General features: G+C 38.7%; 1 protein-coding gene across 1 annotated transcript in view; it reads right to left on the bottom strand.

Moving 5' to 3' along the window:
• LOC110165829 (chemokine-like protein TAFA-1) overlaps nt 1–18,021 on the bottom strand; it is a 173,536-nt gene extending 155,515 nt beyond the window's left edge. The window contains exons 1-2 of the mRNA XM_020931027.2: nt 17,906–18,021; nt 10,019–10,154 (exon numbers count right to left, since the gene is read on the bottom strand). Of these exons, the coding sequence (XP_020786686.1) occupies nt 10,019–10,142 (124 nt within the window). The 5' untranslated portion in view covers nt 10,143–10,154; nt 17,906–18,021. The remainder of the gene's footprint in view (nt 1–10,018; nt 10,155–17,905) is intronic.
• Nucleotides 18,022–18,490: the final 469 nt, after the last annotated feature.

Genomic DNA, 18,490 nt, shown 5'->3' with positions numbered 1-18,490 from the left:
ATGTTCAAAGCCTGATCTTGTCAAATCTCAGAAACTAAGAAGGGCTGGGCCTGGTTAGTATTTGGATGGGAGAACGCTGGGAGTATCAGGTGCCACAGCAGAGCGCCAGTAGCAAAATGTGTCATTGTGTATGCTTGAGTGTTGTTGGTGTTTGGAGGGGCCGATGGAGCAGATTGCCAGTCAACCTCAGGGCAGCTGTGGCTACAATAGTAATACATTGTAAAGCACTGTAAAGCAAAAACATAAAGGTAAATAACAGTTCTTTGCGGTGCTCCACCTCAATTTTATTTCAGTACGGTCTGTCTGATGGCCCAACATACGGATGTCTTCTGTAACACATAGCTGCACTTAACCAACTCAAATCTCTCTTCAGCCACTTTGAAAATTTGATCATGAAGCAACATTCATTCAAGTGACTGTAATTTAATTGCTTCTGCTTTGGCCATCAATCCCCAGGCTAATTAGTCCCCACAGTTTAATGGGGATGTAAACAAGCCACAAACAAAACTACAGAAGGATGTTAGTAAATTCAAGCTGGATGGATGGTTTCACACCTAACTAATGAAAGGACTTGGTTTGGAAAGGCAGCATGTATTTTTCTTCCGTCCCCACTCTTAGAATCAGAAGCGTGATCACTTTGTTTTGGTTTTGCATTCCTCTGGAGGTACTTTTAATCAAGACCAAATATAATCGTATATCTGTCAAAACATCTCTAGAAGGTTTAGGTAAGGCATGCTTTATTGTCCCTATGGAGAAAACTACCGACATATCCTTCACTAAATATGCCTTTTCTTTAAGAACTGTAAAGTATGACTATAGCCTCAAACTCCATACAGGTGTTACATGATTTGTCATTTGGATCTGCAACGTCTTTGTTGTGAGAACAGAATAAGAGATGCGCCAATCCAGCTTTTTCTTTTCCAATACTGATCTTGATACTTAGGCTTAAAGTATATGTCGATACCCAATATCAGCCGATACTAGAGCAAAGACTGAGAATATTTACATTTTTTAATACAAATGGTGTATAGTTAAATATTTCCTAAAAGGGGTGTGCATTGCCTTGAGTCTGACGATACAATCATGATATGCATGTCATGATTCAATATATCCCAATTGTACAACAATGGATGATATATTACAATTTATCAATTACTTAAGAAAAATGTCAACTACAATGAAATATTTGCAAAAAATATTACGAAAAATTTATGAAATATCCTTTATTACATTTTATTACATACAAAATAGTAAATGTAACTAATGATTTTTTTTGTGAAATATATTATTTAACAAATCTATTTTGGTGCATTTAGATTTTTATTGCACAATTCAACTATCACAATATATCGCTGAATCGATTTTTTCTTACCCCCTACTATTTTGTAACTATTTTAGCATTTAAAGTAACAAATGAACAGCTTTTCAAAAAGGCCAAAATGAGATATCAACTGAACTGAAATCTTGGAATGATACCTGATCCCTGAGCCATCAAAATGTTTAATATCAGCTTCGATGTCCAATACCATATTCACAACGGTGCATCTCTAAATAGAATGCCATTCTGCCATAGTGCCACTAACGATTTGACCATGCACCTTCCTGTGGATGGACGTCTGAAGACTGGAAAAACAGTTACTGCACCATCAGTACAGAATGTGCACTTGTCTAATAACACTCTCTGAGGGTGAGCTTGTGTAGTGTTAACCACTTCGCCTGTCATAGGTCATAATGATATGCTAGATCGATGCTGTAACGTTATCCATTTATTCGTGATGCTGCACCCTTAAAAGTTTACATCAATACACACTCACTGTTTAATTATTCAAGATAAGATTGGCGCATAAGGCTGTGCGCATTAAGGCAAAACTTTCCCCTCTCTCTGAGTGCTTATTACACTCTTGTTTGACTGTGTGATGTGTCTCAGATAATCACAATAATGACATGTTTTCCACCTCAAAGACTTTTCCAGGCCATAGACGCATCATGGCACATTGAACAAGTTTATTAAAAGCCATTCCATCATTTGAGATTAAACATTGCGAGTCACTGAGTCATGGATAGTTGGACTAAAGCAGCCACAGATTTTATTTTTTTAATGTCCCTTTTCCCCATATTTTAGGCAGTTGATTACTTATACTAATTTAACCTATGAAGTAGTAGTTACAAAGTAATATTTGTGACCCTGTGTTACCTTTAGTTCTTTCAGGATAGGTGAATCAATTAATCAAAACAACAGTGTCAACTGAATGACTATGGTAAATTTTTTTTTAGAGATCAGAGAAACATCCACAGTGCACTATGAAACATTTCTGGTGGGGGGTCTCCCATGAGATGTTATTACTTTGCCTAGAATGTTCCAAAGTAGGTCATTGAACATAACTATAATGCATTTATTAAATTAGGTATCTTCTTTGCAAAAAATACCTTGCAAAACACTTACACTCACTAACTGTGAAAGGGCTTGCCTCTCCACAAAACTTAACTTGACGGCCTCATCTGCTTACCTCCATGGAGACACATACATTTAATGCACACCGTGAAACATTTATCAACATTAAGACAAGCAAGTGATGTACACTCAACCGGAAAAGTTAAAAAGTGCATCTTTAAGCAATATAAAAAATTATTATAGATTTTCATTTAGTAACATGACAACTATTGATCAATGAGATATGAATCGATTGCCTTGTTACAAAATGGATGCGGGTGGTAGTTGTGTGCACAGACTCCAATCTGTGTGACCATCCCTTTCTGTTTATAAAGGGCTATAGTGAGCAGCTTGTACTGACTGGATACTGATTTCAATGCTGTCTGCCGTCTACTGTCACAAATGCCCTGGTTTGTGTCTAGCCAGTGTTGACTCTGTGTGCTGGCTGTGAGCGGGCAGGTGGGAGAGTCTGACTATAGCTCGTCATGTCACTTTCGCCTCATCTGTCAGCGTACTGGATTATTCCTTGAGAGACCAGAATTGGCGGCCCCGAAATTTAGGCCGTCATCAATCATCCCGCCTCGGTAGTAGGGACGCAAGGAGGGCATGGGGGCTATATGTGAAGAAGGAAAGGCTCATGGGAAAAAAGGGGGACAGAAAAACTTCCATCTGACAAAGCAAGTTGGAGGAACTCAATCTCCGCTTTCGGTTTTGACTGCACCGATTTGTCACAGGACTGTGAATGGATGCAACTGGTAGGGCAGCACTATTTAGGGGAAACACAACACCAGAATGTCATAATATATAGCAGAGTTGAAAACAGGGTGCGATTTGTCCAAAATGAAGAAGGAGGGAGGGTTTTTTTCTTCATATTTATATTAACATTTATTTAGGCTATTAGGCTGTTTAATAGGATCACAAAAAACACTATGACCATAACTCTACCACCTCTCGAGCTCCTTCTTTGCATAGCCTATAGCCCAGGGGTCATCAAACTTAGGCCCGTGGGCTGACTCCGGCCCTCCACGCCCCTTTGACCGGCTCCCCAGACCCACTGTCCCTCACACTAGAACTGACCCTATGAGGCAATCCTTACAAGTTGTCATGGCCAATTTTTTAAAAGGACTTTTTGGCAAATAATAACATGTCTGCATCTTATACTTTGAAAAAATATGAAAAAAATTGAATTTATATGAAGTATTTAATATTTATATTTAAATAATTATATGACTTATTTACATTTGCAGCTGAATTTTTGTCACCTGACAAGCTTGAGATCAAACAGTGACAGTCAATGCACACGCAGAGTACTGTAGTGCAGTTAAGGACAGCAGAATGACGAGTGTTAAAGTACGAAAAGTTGACAGAAAGTGCCGAGTTTCCAAAGAACAGTGGACAACTGATTATTTTTTTAATTCACTGTAAGGATTGTGCTGTTTGTCTGATATGTAAAGAAAGTGTGGCAGTTTTCAAAGAATATAATCTGTGTTGTCAGGGTCTTTTTATGGCCTATCACAGTCAGAAGCGACAATGTGGCCCCCAAGAAAAAAGTGTGGTGACCCCTGCTATAGCCTAGGTAAATAGTAGATAGTCAACAAGAAATCATAACAGTACAGGTGCTGTAGTCCACTTACTCAGAAAGTTCCACCAGTATTGGTGCACTGGAATCATGCAAACGTAAAGCGGTCAAATACGAGCACAAAACTTTCCCCATTTCATAAGATATAACTGTTGCACACACCTGTTGGCACCGCTTTGACTGTGAGACACATACTACGCAGTGTCGTATCATTTCGTTTGCGTTTCTATGTGGTGTGTGCAGGTTCAAGCAGCTCAAACACAAAGAACACATGAAATTCTCCGGCTATACAAAGTTTGAGCCCCCCCACTTTGCTGTGATTGGTTAAATGTGCCTGTCACTTTTGGACTTGAGAACATGATGAAGGTTGAACGATGAGAAGAGTGGGCGAGGCGAAGTAGACAGTCTATATGACAGTCTGATTCACAATTATTGATAGCTTGACTAAACACCAGTGAAATAATTTATTCATCTACTAATAGAAGGTGACCAATGTGACCAACTTTATAAAATCAGACTTTGGGAATGATAAAGTGAAGTTAGTGAGACATAAACAGGTTAAACGAAAACAAAGTCTCCACGCTATTGCAAAAAAAGTCCCCACGATACATATTGAGAATCAAAATATATAGTTACGGCTTTCATATTTGAAAGATAAGCCTATATAGTAATTATCGTGGCAGGCTTACTTAAGTGTGGTAATGTGCATGAAACCATTTCAGCACCAACTGACAAGCAGCTGGGAGAGACACCAACACAACTGTTTTCTTATAAACCACAAGGGTTTGAGTAAAAAAACACTATTTTCCTCTCAGCGTGTCTCTTTCGCATTGCCGAGGTAGATGTCTAGATGTCATGAAACAATTTAGGGTGCAATCAATTTCAGTGTCAGAGGGAATAAATGAAAGCACAGTTTCAAAGTCATTTTTCCATTTTAAAAACAATGCTCCATCAAACATTTCACAACTTAATTTACTGTAAGCCAGATGCTCCGTCACATTTTTTATTATCCATTTGAAACAGACACACACTTGATTATAGAAAACAACAAAGCATGAAAACCAATGGATTTTTTTCAAAGCAAAACATTTCTTTTTTTCCACCATGTCCTACATAGCTCTATCTATTTATATCTGAAGGTTCTGGCCCTGAATGAAACCAGAGAGCTGCTCAAATTATAAAATCAATTCTAATTCAAATATTCATCACAGCATTTCAATTCCAAGAAAGCTGTTCTGGTCAGATCGGTTGACGCCACGCCATGGTTAAGTAAGATTGATGAAGGCTTAATCCTCTTAAAACATGATATACAGTAAATTGTACAATCATAGAGCTGCAAGGAGACATGTTATGAGTTGTTTGTACTTGATCCATGAAGTATTGATACTTTTATCATGTTAAAGGCGATGTACTTGATTTTTTAGCATCTTAAAAAAACAGATCTTCACTTTAAACAGATTGCAGTGGTCCAGTTATTCCGCTTTAGTCGCTTTCGTTACTCGCTTCTCGTTTTCACAACTTTCAGAGGCCAGAGTGGAGTTTTGCCATCATTGAAAAGCTAACAACAACTAACATGCTAACTGGGTACTTCCTGATTTTTGAATAAAATGCTTTCTAACTTAGACTTTTCAAAACTGTCAGAGGCCAGAGTGGAGTTTTGCGATCTCTGAAAAAAGCTAGCTACTTCCTGATCGTCGAATAAAATATTTTGTAATTGTATTCATTTGATTATTTTGACATCAAGAGCTGCTGATGAAACACATTTTTCTCAAATGCATGAAAACAGGCTCTTTAAGAAATTCAACATTCTTCAATTTTGGAGTCTGAACCAAAATTGTATTTAGGGTTTCACCTAAAATCCTGAAAACTAAAATAAATATCCTCTTCTAGATTCATGAACCTTGCCTTGTTCATGGATCTAGAAGAGGGCCCTTTACATGTGGTTACCCTCTGAGACCAACACGATGACTTCATGCCATTTGCTGTGTAGGATTGTTCGAATTAGGAATGGGTGAAATGCCCAAAAATAGTACATGGTTTTCATGCACTATGCTATTTTTGTGAAAAACAATGCATTAAAAAGTTTAATCTCTCAAAAAAGTTGATTTAGCATAATGCTCCCTCTTTAAAGCCAGACCACTCATCTATCTGATGCTTTTTGCCAAAATTAAATTATTCATATATTCTTTCTCCTGAATACCATTTATCAATTTTGTAGGGTTTAGTGGTTTTCTTATATTAACATTAGCAAACATCTATTGTACTATGTTGTGAACTTTGAACCTAAAAATCTCAAAACTACCCAAAACACAGAAAGATGTGCTCAGCATGTAGATCTTTAAAGAGGGGGTATTATGCAAAATTGATATTTAAAAATGCTTTCTACCATGTTATAACATTATTCTCTCATAATAAACATGCCTTTTTGATGTCATCTATGGATGTATCAGTAATGTAGCGATCTTTAGTGGAGCAATCTTACTGCCTTCATCATCCCTGCTCCCATAAATATACAAAAATATGATACAAAACTGTACGCAACAACTGGACAAACCTGATGCGACGCTGAGTAGTTTCATTAATGCTAATCGTGTTGTGATATTGCATTGAAGGGGGAGTGACTTAGCAAAGAGAGCAAAGGACTGTAGCAATTTCAAAACAATAAAAGGTAACAAGGTGATTTAAATCTGTTATGTGTTAGCAGTTAATACCCTATAGAAGTAAAATATCCCCTCTTTAAAATAGAAGGCATCTATAATTTGCATCCCGGCTCTCTTTATTACCACTTGTGATTTTCTTATATCTAAAGAGATCAAGATAAAATGAAATACTATCACATGTACAGTCTATGTTTACTGCTTCCTCTCAGACCTGATGTGTCCTGAACGCAGCTCCAGTATCCCCCAGGGCCCCATGAAAACGCCACATCGTAATGGCCCCAGTGAAGAAGAGCTACCCCGATGTGCATGTGGTGAACGGAGTAAACATGTCTGCTGATCTGTATGACATGGGGAACCTAAAATACCCCTCGTAGCCATGGGTGACATTCTTTCATCCGTCCTGAAGTGATGGTTAGTGGAGGGGGGGCCTGTTTTCCCTCCCTCTGTTCTGAATCGCTGCATAATTCAAAAGACACTTACTGAGCCTTGCACTTCCTTGTACATCTTTGGCACCAAGCTCGAAATTGCCAACCAGTCACAAAACAGCAAAACTAGAAGCCTTGCCTTTAAAAAATTCATCCACAGCTCTCTGTCCCTTATCCTTCACCCTGGTTCCAATTAACGGCGCTAGAACACTTTGAGAACTTTCTATCGTGCAAAGATTTTTTTTTTTAGCTTTTTATGTGTCAGCTTCTCCAAAGTAATCCAATTGTCTGACATGCTACTTTAAAAGGCCTGTATTAGATTTTGCCCATGTGTTTGAGGAAAATGTGTTCCATTACAGCTCCTGAGGTCCAAATAAGTCGGCTGTGTACTGTCTGCATCTAATTATAAAGCGTTTAGGGTTGTAATTGACTGAAGAAATTCTTGGTCGACTAAAGATATGTCCTGCCGACCAATGGGGAGTGGCAAAAGCGCTCACAACTATTACAAATCTCTATCTATCTGACGCAAATTGTACTCACAAGACTACAACTGCAAGGGGGCTCATGCAAAAAACTACTATTATGCCGGATAAAAAGTTTTAGAAATACATGGACTTAAATAAAGACAGATTAAACTTAAGAATCATAAGTTTAATATACGTTTTTTACCTATAAATACCAAAATAATGCAAAATCTCAAGCTAACCTGCTCACTCACTTCTCCTATTATGCTATTCTCTAAATCTAAGTAAAATTCTAAGTCGACTAATAACATTTTGGGTCGACTAAAACACAATCGACAGACTGTCAGGAAGTGCGCTATTAGCGTGCTAGTTCTTGCCTCATGGTCTGGATTGATAAAGTGAGGAATAACCTTGGACTGCAAACTGTTTAAAGGACCAATATTATGCTATTTTCCTCATCAAAAAAAATGTATTAAAAAAACAATTAACTCACAAACCTTGCATATTTAGGCTGAGTTCCTCTCTTGAACAGAAAACACTCTGTCCCACCTTGTGATGTCATGTGGTAATAAAGGAAGTGCTCCACTGTATTTTTTTTAACTCAGTACTGGAATCATTTGGATGATTTCATCCCTGGAATTGTCCAATTTTACTTGAAAACTAAAGGTAAAGGGTAGCTGTTAACTTGAAAACTATCACTACATGACATCACAAGGTGGAGTAGAGCATTTTGAACTTTGGAGATGTACAGACTAATCATAAAGGAATGCTCAAACATGTATGAATGAAACAAAACACACTTTTTTGATGAAGTCACAAAAATATAAAATGGCTTCAAGTCCATTTTTGCATAATATGAGACCTTTAAAACCTGTTTTTACATTTTATTTAATTGTTTTAACATGTACAGCTCCTTTAAGTTGCTAACATTATAATCTAAGCCTGAAAAATCAGATGCTGCATCTTGTGTCGACTCGTACTTATTTCCTTTACACTGCTGTCACACAGGCAACCCAGAAAAGACTCCGAAAGAGATAGCATCAATGTTTAACAAGTGCTTAGCTCCAAGTCAAAGCCCCACTAGTTTCCAAGAGATGCGCAACATGCTCATTGTTAGAAGCTTAAGGGAGCCTTAGCCTTCCCCTCACCATAAACCCACATACACCAAAAGCAATACTGGTAAGCTTTCTTCATAATCACAGAATTAGATCCGCCTCTGCATCTATAGCGTTCCCCATTTGCCCCCACGGTGCATGAGGCTTCAAGCTTAATTGCTAAACATTTCCAGTGCAAAAGGGGTGAATAGTAATTGTCATTTCCGCATAAGCCACAATGATCAAAGCTCCCCTGGCTACCACAGTGCAGTAATAGGGATTCATGCCTACAGCTTGTATTATTCCCAATAGTCTGCCAGCAAGACCCAGAGTAAGGATTCCTTCTCTACAAATACGCATATTCCATACTTCCAAATAACGCCGATGGGTGATCTTTGTCCACCTTCAAAGAGACGCTTAAAGGTGCACTATGTAACTTTTTGGTTTAGGGACCGTCATCTGCTTGTTTATGGATATATCACTGCGCTGCTTGGAATGACATTAAATAGCTCTACCTTACATTTATTCAGTTACAGGTGATTTTATAGCTCAAATATACATAGGAAAAACAGGCATTCTGACTGTGGGCGGGGTCGCCTTTCCTCACAAAAGTTACACAATGCACCTTTAAAAAGATTTTGGTCACCATCGACTAATTATTCAACCAAACGAAAGGACTACAGCACTAGAGTTGACATATGAAGATCAAACTGAGTGTATTATTTGCAGCTGTAGTTCTTTATTTGTTTGGTGTGCTGGTGGACCACTTTTTTTTTCTTTTTCAGATGAATAGTAATTGCGTTGGGATTATGAGGATTATGAGAAAACACAGTGAGATAGCTTGAGTTTTGGAAGTGACTGGACAGTTGAATCTGCCTTTTAAGTAAGTTACTTGTACTTCACTGTAGACATATTTGTTTTTGAGTGAGAACATTTCCAGTGCAAAAGATGTGAATTGTAACTGTCATTTCCACATAAAACCACAATGCAGTAATAGGGATTCATGCCTACAGCTTGTGTTATTCCGAACAGTCTGCAAGCAAGATCCAGAGTAAGGATTCTTTCTCCACGCACACACATAATCCATACTTTCACATAACGTCGATGGGTGATCTTTGTCCATGTACGCCCTCAAAGGAACATTTAAAAAGACCCCGGCTTTCATTTAGTCATACTTGATGTTTTCTAAAACACAATTACAAGCTTCAGAAGTAGTTGTATCTTGTATAACTGGGAGGGGTATGAATCACTATGTTACTGGTAGACTACTGTGCTAAATCATTCTGACATACTGCAGTAGCCGAGAGAGGGAGGAGCGCGAGCTAAAACACAGCAGAAAAAACGAAAAATCAAACGCGGACTTACCCAGGGTGAGGATCTCGGTGTGGCCGGGGCGGGCCACGTGGTGCTGCTGGATGGTCTGGTAGAGGGTGGCCTGGCATAGGAGCACCCAGCCCAGGCAAAACCACACAGCCAACAACCAAGACATGGTACTGGACAACTGCAGAGTAGAGATGGAGGAGAAGTTCAAATAGACAAGCATGTACATATTCGAGAGCTTTTAGAGAGGAAGGCCTGTCATGATAATTACTAAATCGACTTATAGCTCAATACATGATAAATGGAACTATATTTTTGAGGGTCAATGTGTTCATTTTCTTTGAAATATTGGAAAATGTATGGTTATTTTTTGACTATATGATAAGATTTGAGTCGTTAAAGGTTGAATTAATCACTTCTATGACTCATGACTTTCAAACTATGTACTTAAGTGTTTCATTTTGCTGTGTATTTAGTGCTGTAGATTTAGAACAGTTTTTGTGGTTAAAATTTTAAATCTGCTTATTGTATCAGTGGCATATATTTGTTTCAGTATCGTCTATATTTACTACTTGAAAATTTGTTATTGTGACATGCCCAGGTATAAGTCTGCAGTTGACTAAAGAAACTTTCAACTAGACATGTCCTGCTGATTGTTTGGTGAACTAAAAAAGGGGCGTGGCAAAAGCTCTCAGAACTATTACATATATACCTGATTCAAACTAACACTGCACTCACAAAACAAAATAAGAATTTATGGATAAAGAGAACCTGGAAACAGTGTATTTTAAAAACAGATTAAACTTGTCAATCATGAGTTTAATCCGCTTTTTTACACATAAATACAAAAAAATATCAAATCTTCAGCTAACTCACTCACTAACGTCTCCTTTCAGCTGTTGTCCCATATAAATCCTAATGACTAATGCAGACTTTGGACAACTAAGACACAATCGACTAAGGAACTAAAGGACTACCGCACTAGAGACTTGATATATGAAGATCAAACTGCTGTAGTTCTTCAGTTGTTTAATCGGTCAATGGTCTCTTGGTTGACCACATTTTTAATTAGTTGAATAATGAAGTAGAAAGGAGAAAACGTAGAGTGAGTTAGCTGGAGTTTTGGAGGTGACTGGACGGTTTAATCTGCCTTTTATGTTATGTAGACACTGTTTACTTGTACTTCATTGTAAACATTTGTTTTTGTGTGAGATTCTTACATTTTTGAGAGACATCACAGCCCCTATTAGTCACTTAATCTCAATCAGTGCACAAGGCGTGTATTCAGTTGATTTTCCAAGAATTTCTTAATTGACCACAGCACTATAGTATTATTCTTGCATTGCTACTATGTATTATGGGGCAAATGATGATAAAGAGCAAAAAAAGTCTCATTCAGCCAACAAAATACACTTAATAAAGCATACAACTCCCCAAGTATGCACTAAAGGGACTAGAGGAACATCAAAGCACAAACATGATAAAAATGTAAACATACAGTGCAATATCAATCTTACATTAAACTGTGTGGGCAATAACTTAATAATGGGCACTGCCAAAGCAACCACCACCTAGCATATCAAACCTCAATTGTTATAAATAAGTGAGTGAAATCAAAGTGACCAGAAAGATCTTATCCAGACTAAGACAGAATTGTTTCAAGTATTTTTTTTTATTATTATTATTTCTGTACATGCATAATTTATCGTATTCAGTGTATTCCCCCAAAAGTCAAAAATCAAGTAGGTACCTTTAGTTCAATGTTTCAAGATCTACGAGCTGAATGAAGATAGCCCCAAAGCGTGTTCCTCAAGCTGACTTCTTGTCTGTCATTCCATCATCTGTATGCAAGATTGATAGCAGGCTACTAAAACTGAGAGTGCTGCCCTCGGCGACACTGAAACTGATTTAAATACTGAAAAAAATTAAGCATATAATTACTAGCGGTTCGTTTCTAATTCCTGTGCTTGTTCTTAATCCTCTATAAATCATGATTAATTAAAATGATTACGTCTTGTGTAGGTATATCTGCTCTTCTTTTATAATGTGTCATATATTTTAAGTAGAGAACATCTTAAGCAGTCGATTGGGCTAATTTTTGCACTGCTGGAGCTTGTACGGCTGTGCGTAAAAGGTACAAACCGGGCACAGCACTCTTATTTTTCTTTTCCTTTTAACCTCTAAGATGAGTATGCTAAACTTCACACCCAAACTCATACTACAAGTTTTACATTTTGGATAAAACGATAGTAGCTTTGATCAGAGACTTCCAAACTCTTCCCTGTGGCTGACTTCGTGTCTCAGTGCGCATATGTCCCATGCGCAAGGCTGCTCTGTCAAGTTAAGCAGAATTTACGAAAAAATAGAATACGTGGAGTAGTTTCAATTGCTTCTTTTGACCACAAACGAGAAAGTATGGTCGACAGTACCTGCAATCACGCACCCCTCACGCACCAAGTGTTTACAGGTCTCTTCGCTTTCAAACGACCCCGAGTAGGTTAAATACACAGTTACATGCACAAAAACAAAATGAGGCACTATTTAGAACTATAACGAAGCAAACTGCATTTAATCTAAACCTTAGCCTTTATTTGTTCAACTTATATAACGAAGATAAAACGCGTGTTGTTCTTTGCCAGTGCCCTGCTGTAAAGTGCTCTGTGGGTGACACATGAACCAATGTTTATCTTGAAAACAGACGAACCCCACCCCACCTTCCCCCCAAACTCCATAGGTGTTCCTCAAAAGTATCTTCTTACCTGATGCTTAGGAGGAAAATGAGCTGTCAGTCACTGCCTGCCTTTCCAGCAGTATCAATCTTCTCCGCTAAATCCATCCATTTTTCGAAATAAGGGGTCACAGCCAAATTATCCAGGATAAAAAAAAAACGGTCTGCAGTGCTGTACTTTTCAGTTATTCCTTTTTCTGAGATGTCAAGAGATTTGGAGACGGCTGGGACGCTGCTCAAGTCGGCGCTGAAGGAAGGAAACAGGTCTAGATCTTCTCAGTGCAGTCAGTTTCTTTCTTTAAATCACTCCGCTGTTAAAAGAAGTCTGATGAAATGACAAGCGCTAATTTGGCCGCGCTTTTCACTTGCCGGTGAAGGCGCGCGGCGGAAGGCTCCAGTGGAGTCGCTCTGTGTGCTCTTGTCCGTGTCTCCCCATTGAGAAAGCCGACGCTGACAGTGTGAGCTCCCTGTCTGTGCCGCCCGGGCGCTCCAAGTACAGACTCTGTGAATGTGGAAAAAGGTAGAGCCAGTGTGCGCAACCGGCAGCGTGCATGTATTACAATGTACCCAGCTGTAAGGAGAGGGAGCGATCACATGTCTTGGAGCGGGACTGCCCACTCCTGCCTCTGCATCAACTCTCTATCAGCGTGATTTAATAAGCCAGGCTGTCACATCTCCATGCCTAACTGCACGGCGCCGCACACGTAGCCTTCAGCTGTCTGGGAATGAGTGAAAGGACATGAGTAAATTGCTCTTTGAGTCATCGTCGCGCTACTCGAAATTTTGCGGAAGCACTTGTTCGAAAGTTCAGCGTTCACCTGCGACACAAGAGCACGTCAATATCCGCATGTACTATCTCTACATGCAAGCGTGTACACTGGTTTAGACTCAGACAAACTTTATTGATCCTCAGGGGAAATTATTTGGATGCATAGCTCCCACATCACAACACGTTGTAAATACAAAGAGCAAAAACAGATTTTTTTAAAAGTAGCAAAAATAGCAAGAGACTGGTGTCAAAAGGTACAATTATATTAATGTAGATGTACAGGTAAAAGTAAAATATAGAAATATAGTAATATAAATATATCTCAGCTACAAGAGGTCATAAGGAGAAGGTTTAGTGAATATATTACTCAATATAGACATTTATTTTAGCTCAATGAGGTTAATTTGGTCTTCCGATATTTTATGTTAGTAGGTTCTTTTTTCAGACCAAGAGTTTGTTTTCATACCTGACAGTTTCGACTGCTCGCTAGCGGTCTTCCTCAGAGTGGACACGTGATGTTGTAGTGTCAGCTGTGGTCAGCTGATTTATTCTGGATTTGCCGCTGTCTTCCTATCAGAGAACTGCATTATGGACTGGGAGCAAACATCACTGGGACAGAGGAAAACAAACCCCGTCACTGGATTAAAGAGGCAATCGAAATACGGAAACGCGCCCACGGGACTATAAACCGGGACGAGGGGGCTTTTTTACTCTCACACACCTGGGATACTGTCCTGAGGAAGTTCGACTGCAGATGTCATCCTGCCTCCACTGGTAGGAAGACAGTGCCAAAACTTGTATAAATCAGATGACTGGACACGTCACAGCAACATCACATGACCACTCTGAGGAAGACCACTAGTGAGCAGTCAAAACTGTCAGGTAACATAAGACATTTATTTTATTTACCTTCTAGACATAATTTTAGCACAGAACACCAAGAAAATCTTTAAAAATATCCAAATTTTTATTTCATCTCATATTTTGGTTATGATTCACAAAACAGTATTGTACATTCATTTGCTTTTGTATTACCTATGGGTGTGTTTCTTCTGGGGTTAAGAGCAAGTGAAAGCAAGATGCATGGTTAATTTGTCCTTTAAATCCATAGACTCAATATATAAATGGACATGGCAAACGCACTAGCTGTTGTGTTCCAAATAGGAAATTCGCATGCGGGCTCTTCCGGCTCTTTCTGTTCCTGGTTTCCATTGACTTACATTGGAATTTTGTCACTCCTCTCTGTAACTGCTGCAGTGAGCCTTGTCATTTTGGTCTTAAAATGTTCGCATTAACGTGCTCTACATGATCCTGGTGTTTTTTGTCTGTCAAAAAAAAAAAATCCTATTCATAATACAGAGACTGGTTCCAAATTCGCTCCTGTAATCACGACTTCATTTAAGCAGCGCTGAACGCTGTGGGTGACGTCACACTCACTTAGTCCACTTTTTTATACAGTCTTTGCTGAATTCTAACAATCTTGCCACATTGTATGCACATAACCCATTCTGTAACAGCATTTTGAAAGCTAGATGGCATCAAGTCTGACAAAGAGGTACAGATCCGAATAAGGATTTCATGTATTATGTGCCTTTGGAGGTCTATTTTCTCCATTGTATGCTCAGGTGGTCGTGTATGGGAATAGGCATGCATTGACATTTGCTCAGTGGCCTACCTTTTTCTCCATAACACCAATCAAGCCTTTTCATGTTCAATGTGGATAGGTTTTGTAAGAGCAAAGTACATTGATATTGTGTGTGTATAGCCAGTGCAGTTTCTTATTCATTTTTCCAAAGCCATTTCAACTTTACCTGGATGGTACAAGACTGTATAACTGCTTATGATCGCTATTTTGTGATCTATGGTATAATGTTGTTTCTTCATTAAAACATACCTGGAGTTGTGTTTCACAAGTCATATTTAGGCTAAGTTTTTCTCTCAAACAGAAAACACTCACTTGACGTGACTCTTTGTGATGTCATTTGGTACAGGAAATGCTCCATTGTGTTTTTAAACTCCATTCACCTTTAGAATCATTTGGATGAATTCAGATCTTGAATCGCCAATCTCTACTAAACTAAAGATAAAATGTTGCCTTGAAAACTACCGCTTTGTGAAAATCACTAGTTGGAACACAGCGTTTTGAGCTTTGGAGATGTAGACAGACTAATAACAGGCTAAGATTACTCAAATGTGTGAATAAAACAAAACACAACTCCAGGTATATTTTTGTGGAGGCAACAACGTTCTAACAGCTGTGTTGTGTAACTTTTCTGGTGGAGGATCCGTCAAATGCTTTTCAGAGTGGAGAGCTTATTGTTTTGTTGGAAATGTCTCACACAGTGGTATTAAACCTTTCTATCTTCATGGAAACCAAACCAGGCCAAGTTACTTGTCAAGTCTGTGGAGACGCGGCCCCGCTCACACTCAGAATGCCTGTTGTTTGTTGAAACATCTGAGCAGTAAAACCACCTGTAATTGAATAAATGTAAGGTAGAGCTGCTTCATGTCATATTGTGGAACATTCTAGGCTGAGCAATGACATCTCCTTAGAAACAAGCAGGTGACGGACCAACCAAAAAGTTACATAGTGCACCTTTAAGACTGTAAAAATTAGGCACCGTTCCATTTAACTTCCTTTAAATTTTTGCAATATGTATTTATGTATCAAGGGACCACAAGTTCCTTCCTTCTGTGTAATTTGGCAAGTTTTTTTTTTTTTTTTTTTAACCTGTGACACACTTCCAGCTACCACCTCTTTTGCTCAGGCTTGAAGCTGGTATTTCCTTCAGTATTACCAATAGAAGGCTTAAAGGTATTTACGAGTAATTACCAATTCTTCTCTTTTGTGAGCACGAATATTATTGTCCACGGTCTAAATTCATTTTGTCGACAGCCCGTACAATCCTTCCCATTGGACGCAGTTGAAGCCGTGAAATGAGACAGTCTCATAAACAACACCCTCAGAGGAGTAGATTGAAGGCATCCAATTTCAATCAACATTTGTAATTTGTCCAGTTGTGCTTTCATTTCTGCTAAGTTAATGTTTTTGTGATTCTACGCTTTGTACAAATGGGCCGAGCAAACCAAATTTTCGCAGACTGTCACTCCCTCATCGTCTTCCTCATTTGGGGGCTTCCATCATTTCCAAACAGCTGTTGTTTCAGGCACTGCCAAGGCCCAACCACAACCGACCAGTCACAGGCCAACTTGGAGCTTGGATCGGGGCAAGGTTGATATGCGGCCGTTTGCCAATACCACTCTATTTCCTCTCCGCTCTTTATGTCATTCTTTCTTTCCAGCGAATACAACTTTTCAGTACAGCCAAGAGGCATCAGGATGCACTTGCTAGCTAAATCAAAATATCAATTTAGACCATTGTTTCTTCCTTTTTCTTAGATTTTTTTCTCTAAACATTTTTTATTGGGAATTGTATCTTTTTCATTTAAAGGTAGATTGTGGAGCTTTTCTGGTGAAAGGTGCGTCATGGGCATATCTCCACGGAGATGGTATTGCTTTGTCTTGAATGTTTCACAGTATGGTGGTAAACTATAGCCTGATTCATCAGATTCGTCTGACCTCGCAGCATTAGGATTCATTCACTCAGCGATAGGTAGGTACTCTTTTTATTTAACCAGTCTTTGCTATTTGGTCATGACGTATGTAATGCGCCGCTAACAGGGCAATAACATCTTTCCCCTTGATAAAATTCAACAAATATTCTCTTTGTTCCAGCTTTAAATCCTCGATCTTGGGAATCATTGCCCACACAGAATGTATGGCTTCGTCTACATCCATCTTGACCACTGTTTACTGTTATGCTGTACCACAAAAAGGGACACAGTCATAGCGTCACAGCTCTTCTCTAACTGGTCGATGCGCAGTCTAGAACATCCGGGGTTCTTGTAAACCATCTAGTGTATTTCGATTCCTGTCCTATTCGCTGGAGAGAAATGAAATTGCACTAGGTCGCTCCAGCCTTCCTAGTTCAACTATCCATCTTGCATTTACTCAGTTACATGTGTTTTATTGACTTAAAAAAATACATTCTTACTTCGAATAGGCTTGCCTTTCCATAGACGAACCCTCCACCAGAAATTACATAGTGCACCTTTAAAACACAAACTAACATGTTAAATGCTACAAAATATTCCAAAATATCCTGTACTTATTACAGGTCCTATGTAATGCAAAATTGACTTGTGAGCTTTTAACCATGACATGCTGGAACCTCTTCAAAAACCTGCCTGGAGTTCTGTTTCGTTTCATTCACACATGTTTGAGTAACCCTGGATTATTAGGATGTCTAAATCACCAAAGCTCAAAATGCTCTGTTCCACCTTGTGAGGTCATAAAGCAATAGTTTTCAAGTTTTCAAACTTTTACCCTTTTTCTCTCAAAATAAATAATTTTCTTGAAAATTCTATCTACTTACATTTCCGTAGTTTTCGCTCTATCAAAGCATTTCTTCATCAGATGAGAGAGGTTGCCGCATTAGTAAGCCTTGTCTCGCGAAAGCATTGTGCCAGAGTGAAAGGTTGAAAAAAAAAACTGATCTGGGGAGAGAAGAAATAGCAAACAAGAAGTGGAGATTAGGAGCAGTGAGAGAGAAAATTCATTTGGAAGAAAATGCCTTGGCAACTCTAGCTCAGCGGCGGACGGTGATGGGAAGAGGATGATTAATGAAACGGAGGGAGGCTGAACTCTAGTCATCATTCACGTCAAATTTATTAGAGCATGAGTTTCCTTTTAGTTACAGGTGTTCTACGTCCGCACAAATCACAAATGGATGGATATTGCTGCTTTGTGAAAGTAGCACAAAAAAATCATACAGCTCTGAAGATGTTACATAAAAAAAAATGTTTGCATTGTAAATCTAGAAATCGAGCAGTTTGTATTTGTCATCAAAATATTTAAACGGGGGCTTTATGCAGAATTGACTTTTTGGAGATTACTAAAGACGTCATTATGACAAAGTAGGTTTATGGTCACTTTCTCCCATTATTTCATTTGTGTTTTT

The sequence above is a fragment of the Boleophthalmus pectinirostris genome, unplaced genomic scaffold (genome assembly GCF_026225935.1).
Source record: "Boleophthalmus pectinirostris isolate CB_2022bp ecotype Guang Dong unplaced genomic scaffold, ASM2622593v1 HiC_scaffold_3, whole genome shotgun sequence".
NCBI classification, from domain to species: domain Eukaryota; kingdom Metazoa; phylum Chordata; class Actinopteri; order Gobiiformes; family Gobiidae; genus Boleophthalmus; species Boleophthalmus pectinirostris.
Note: the sequence above shows the minus strand (reverse complement) of the source record. Positions and strands in the feature narration are given on the sequence as shown.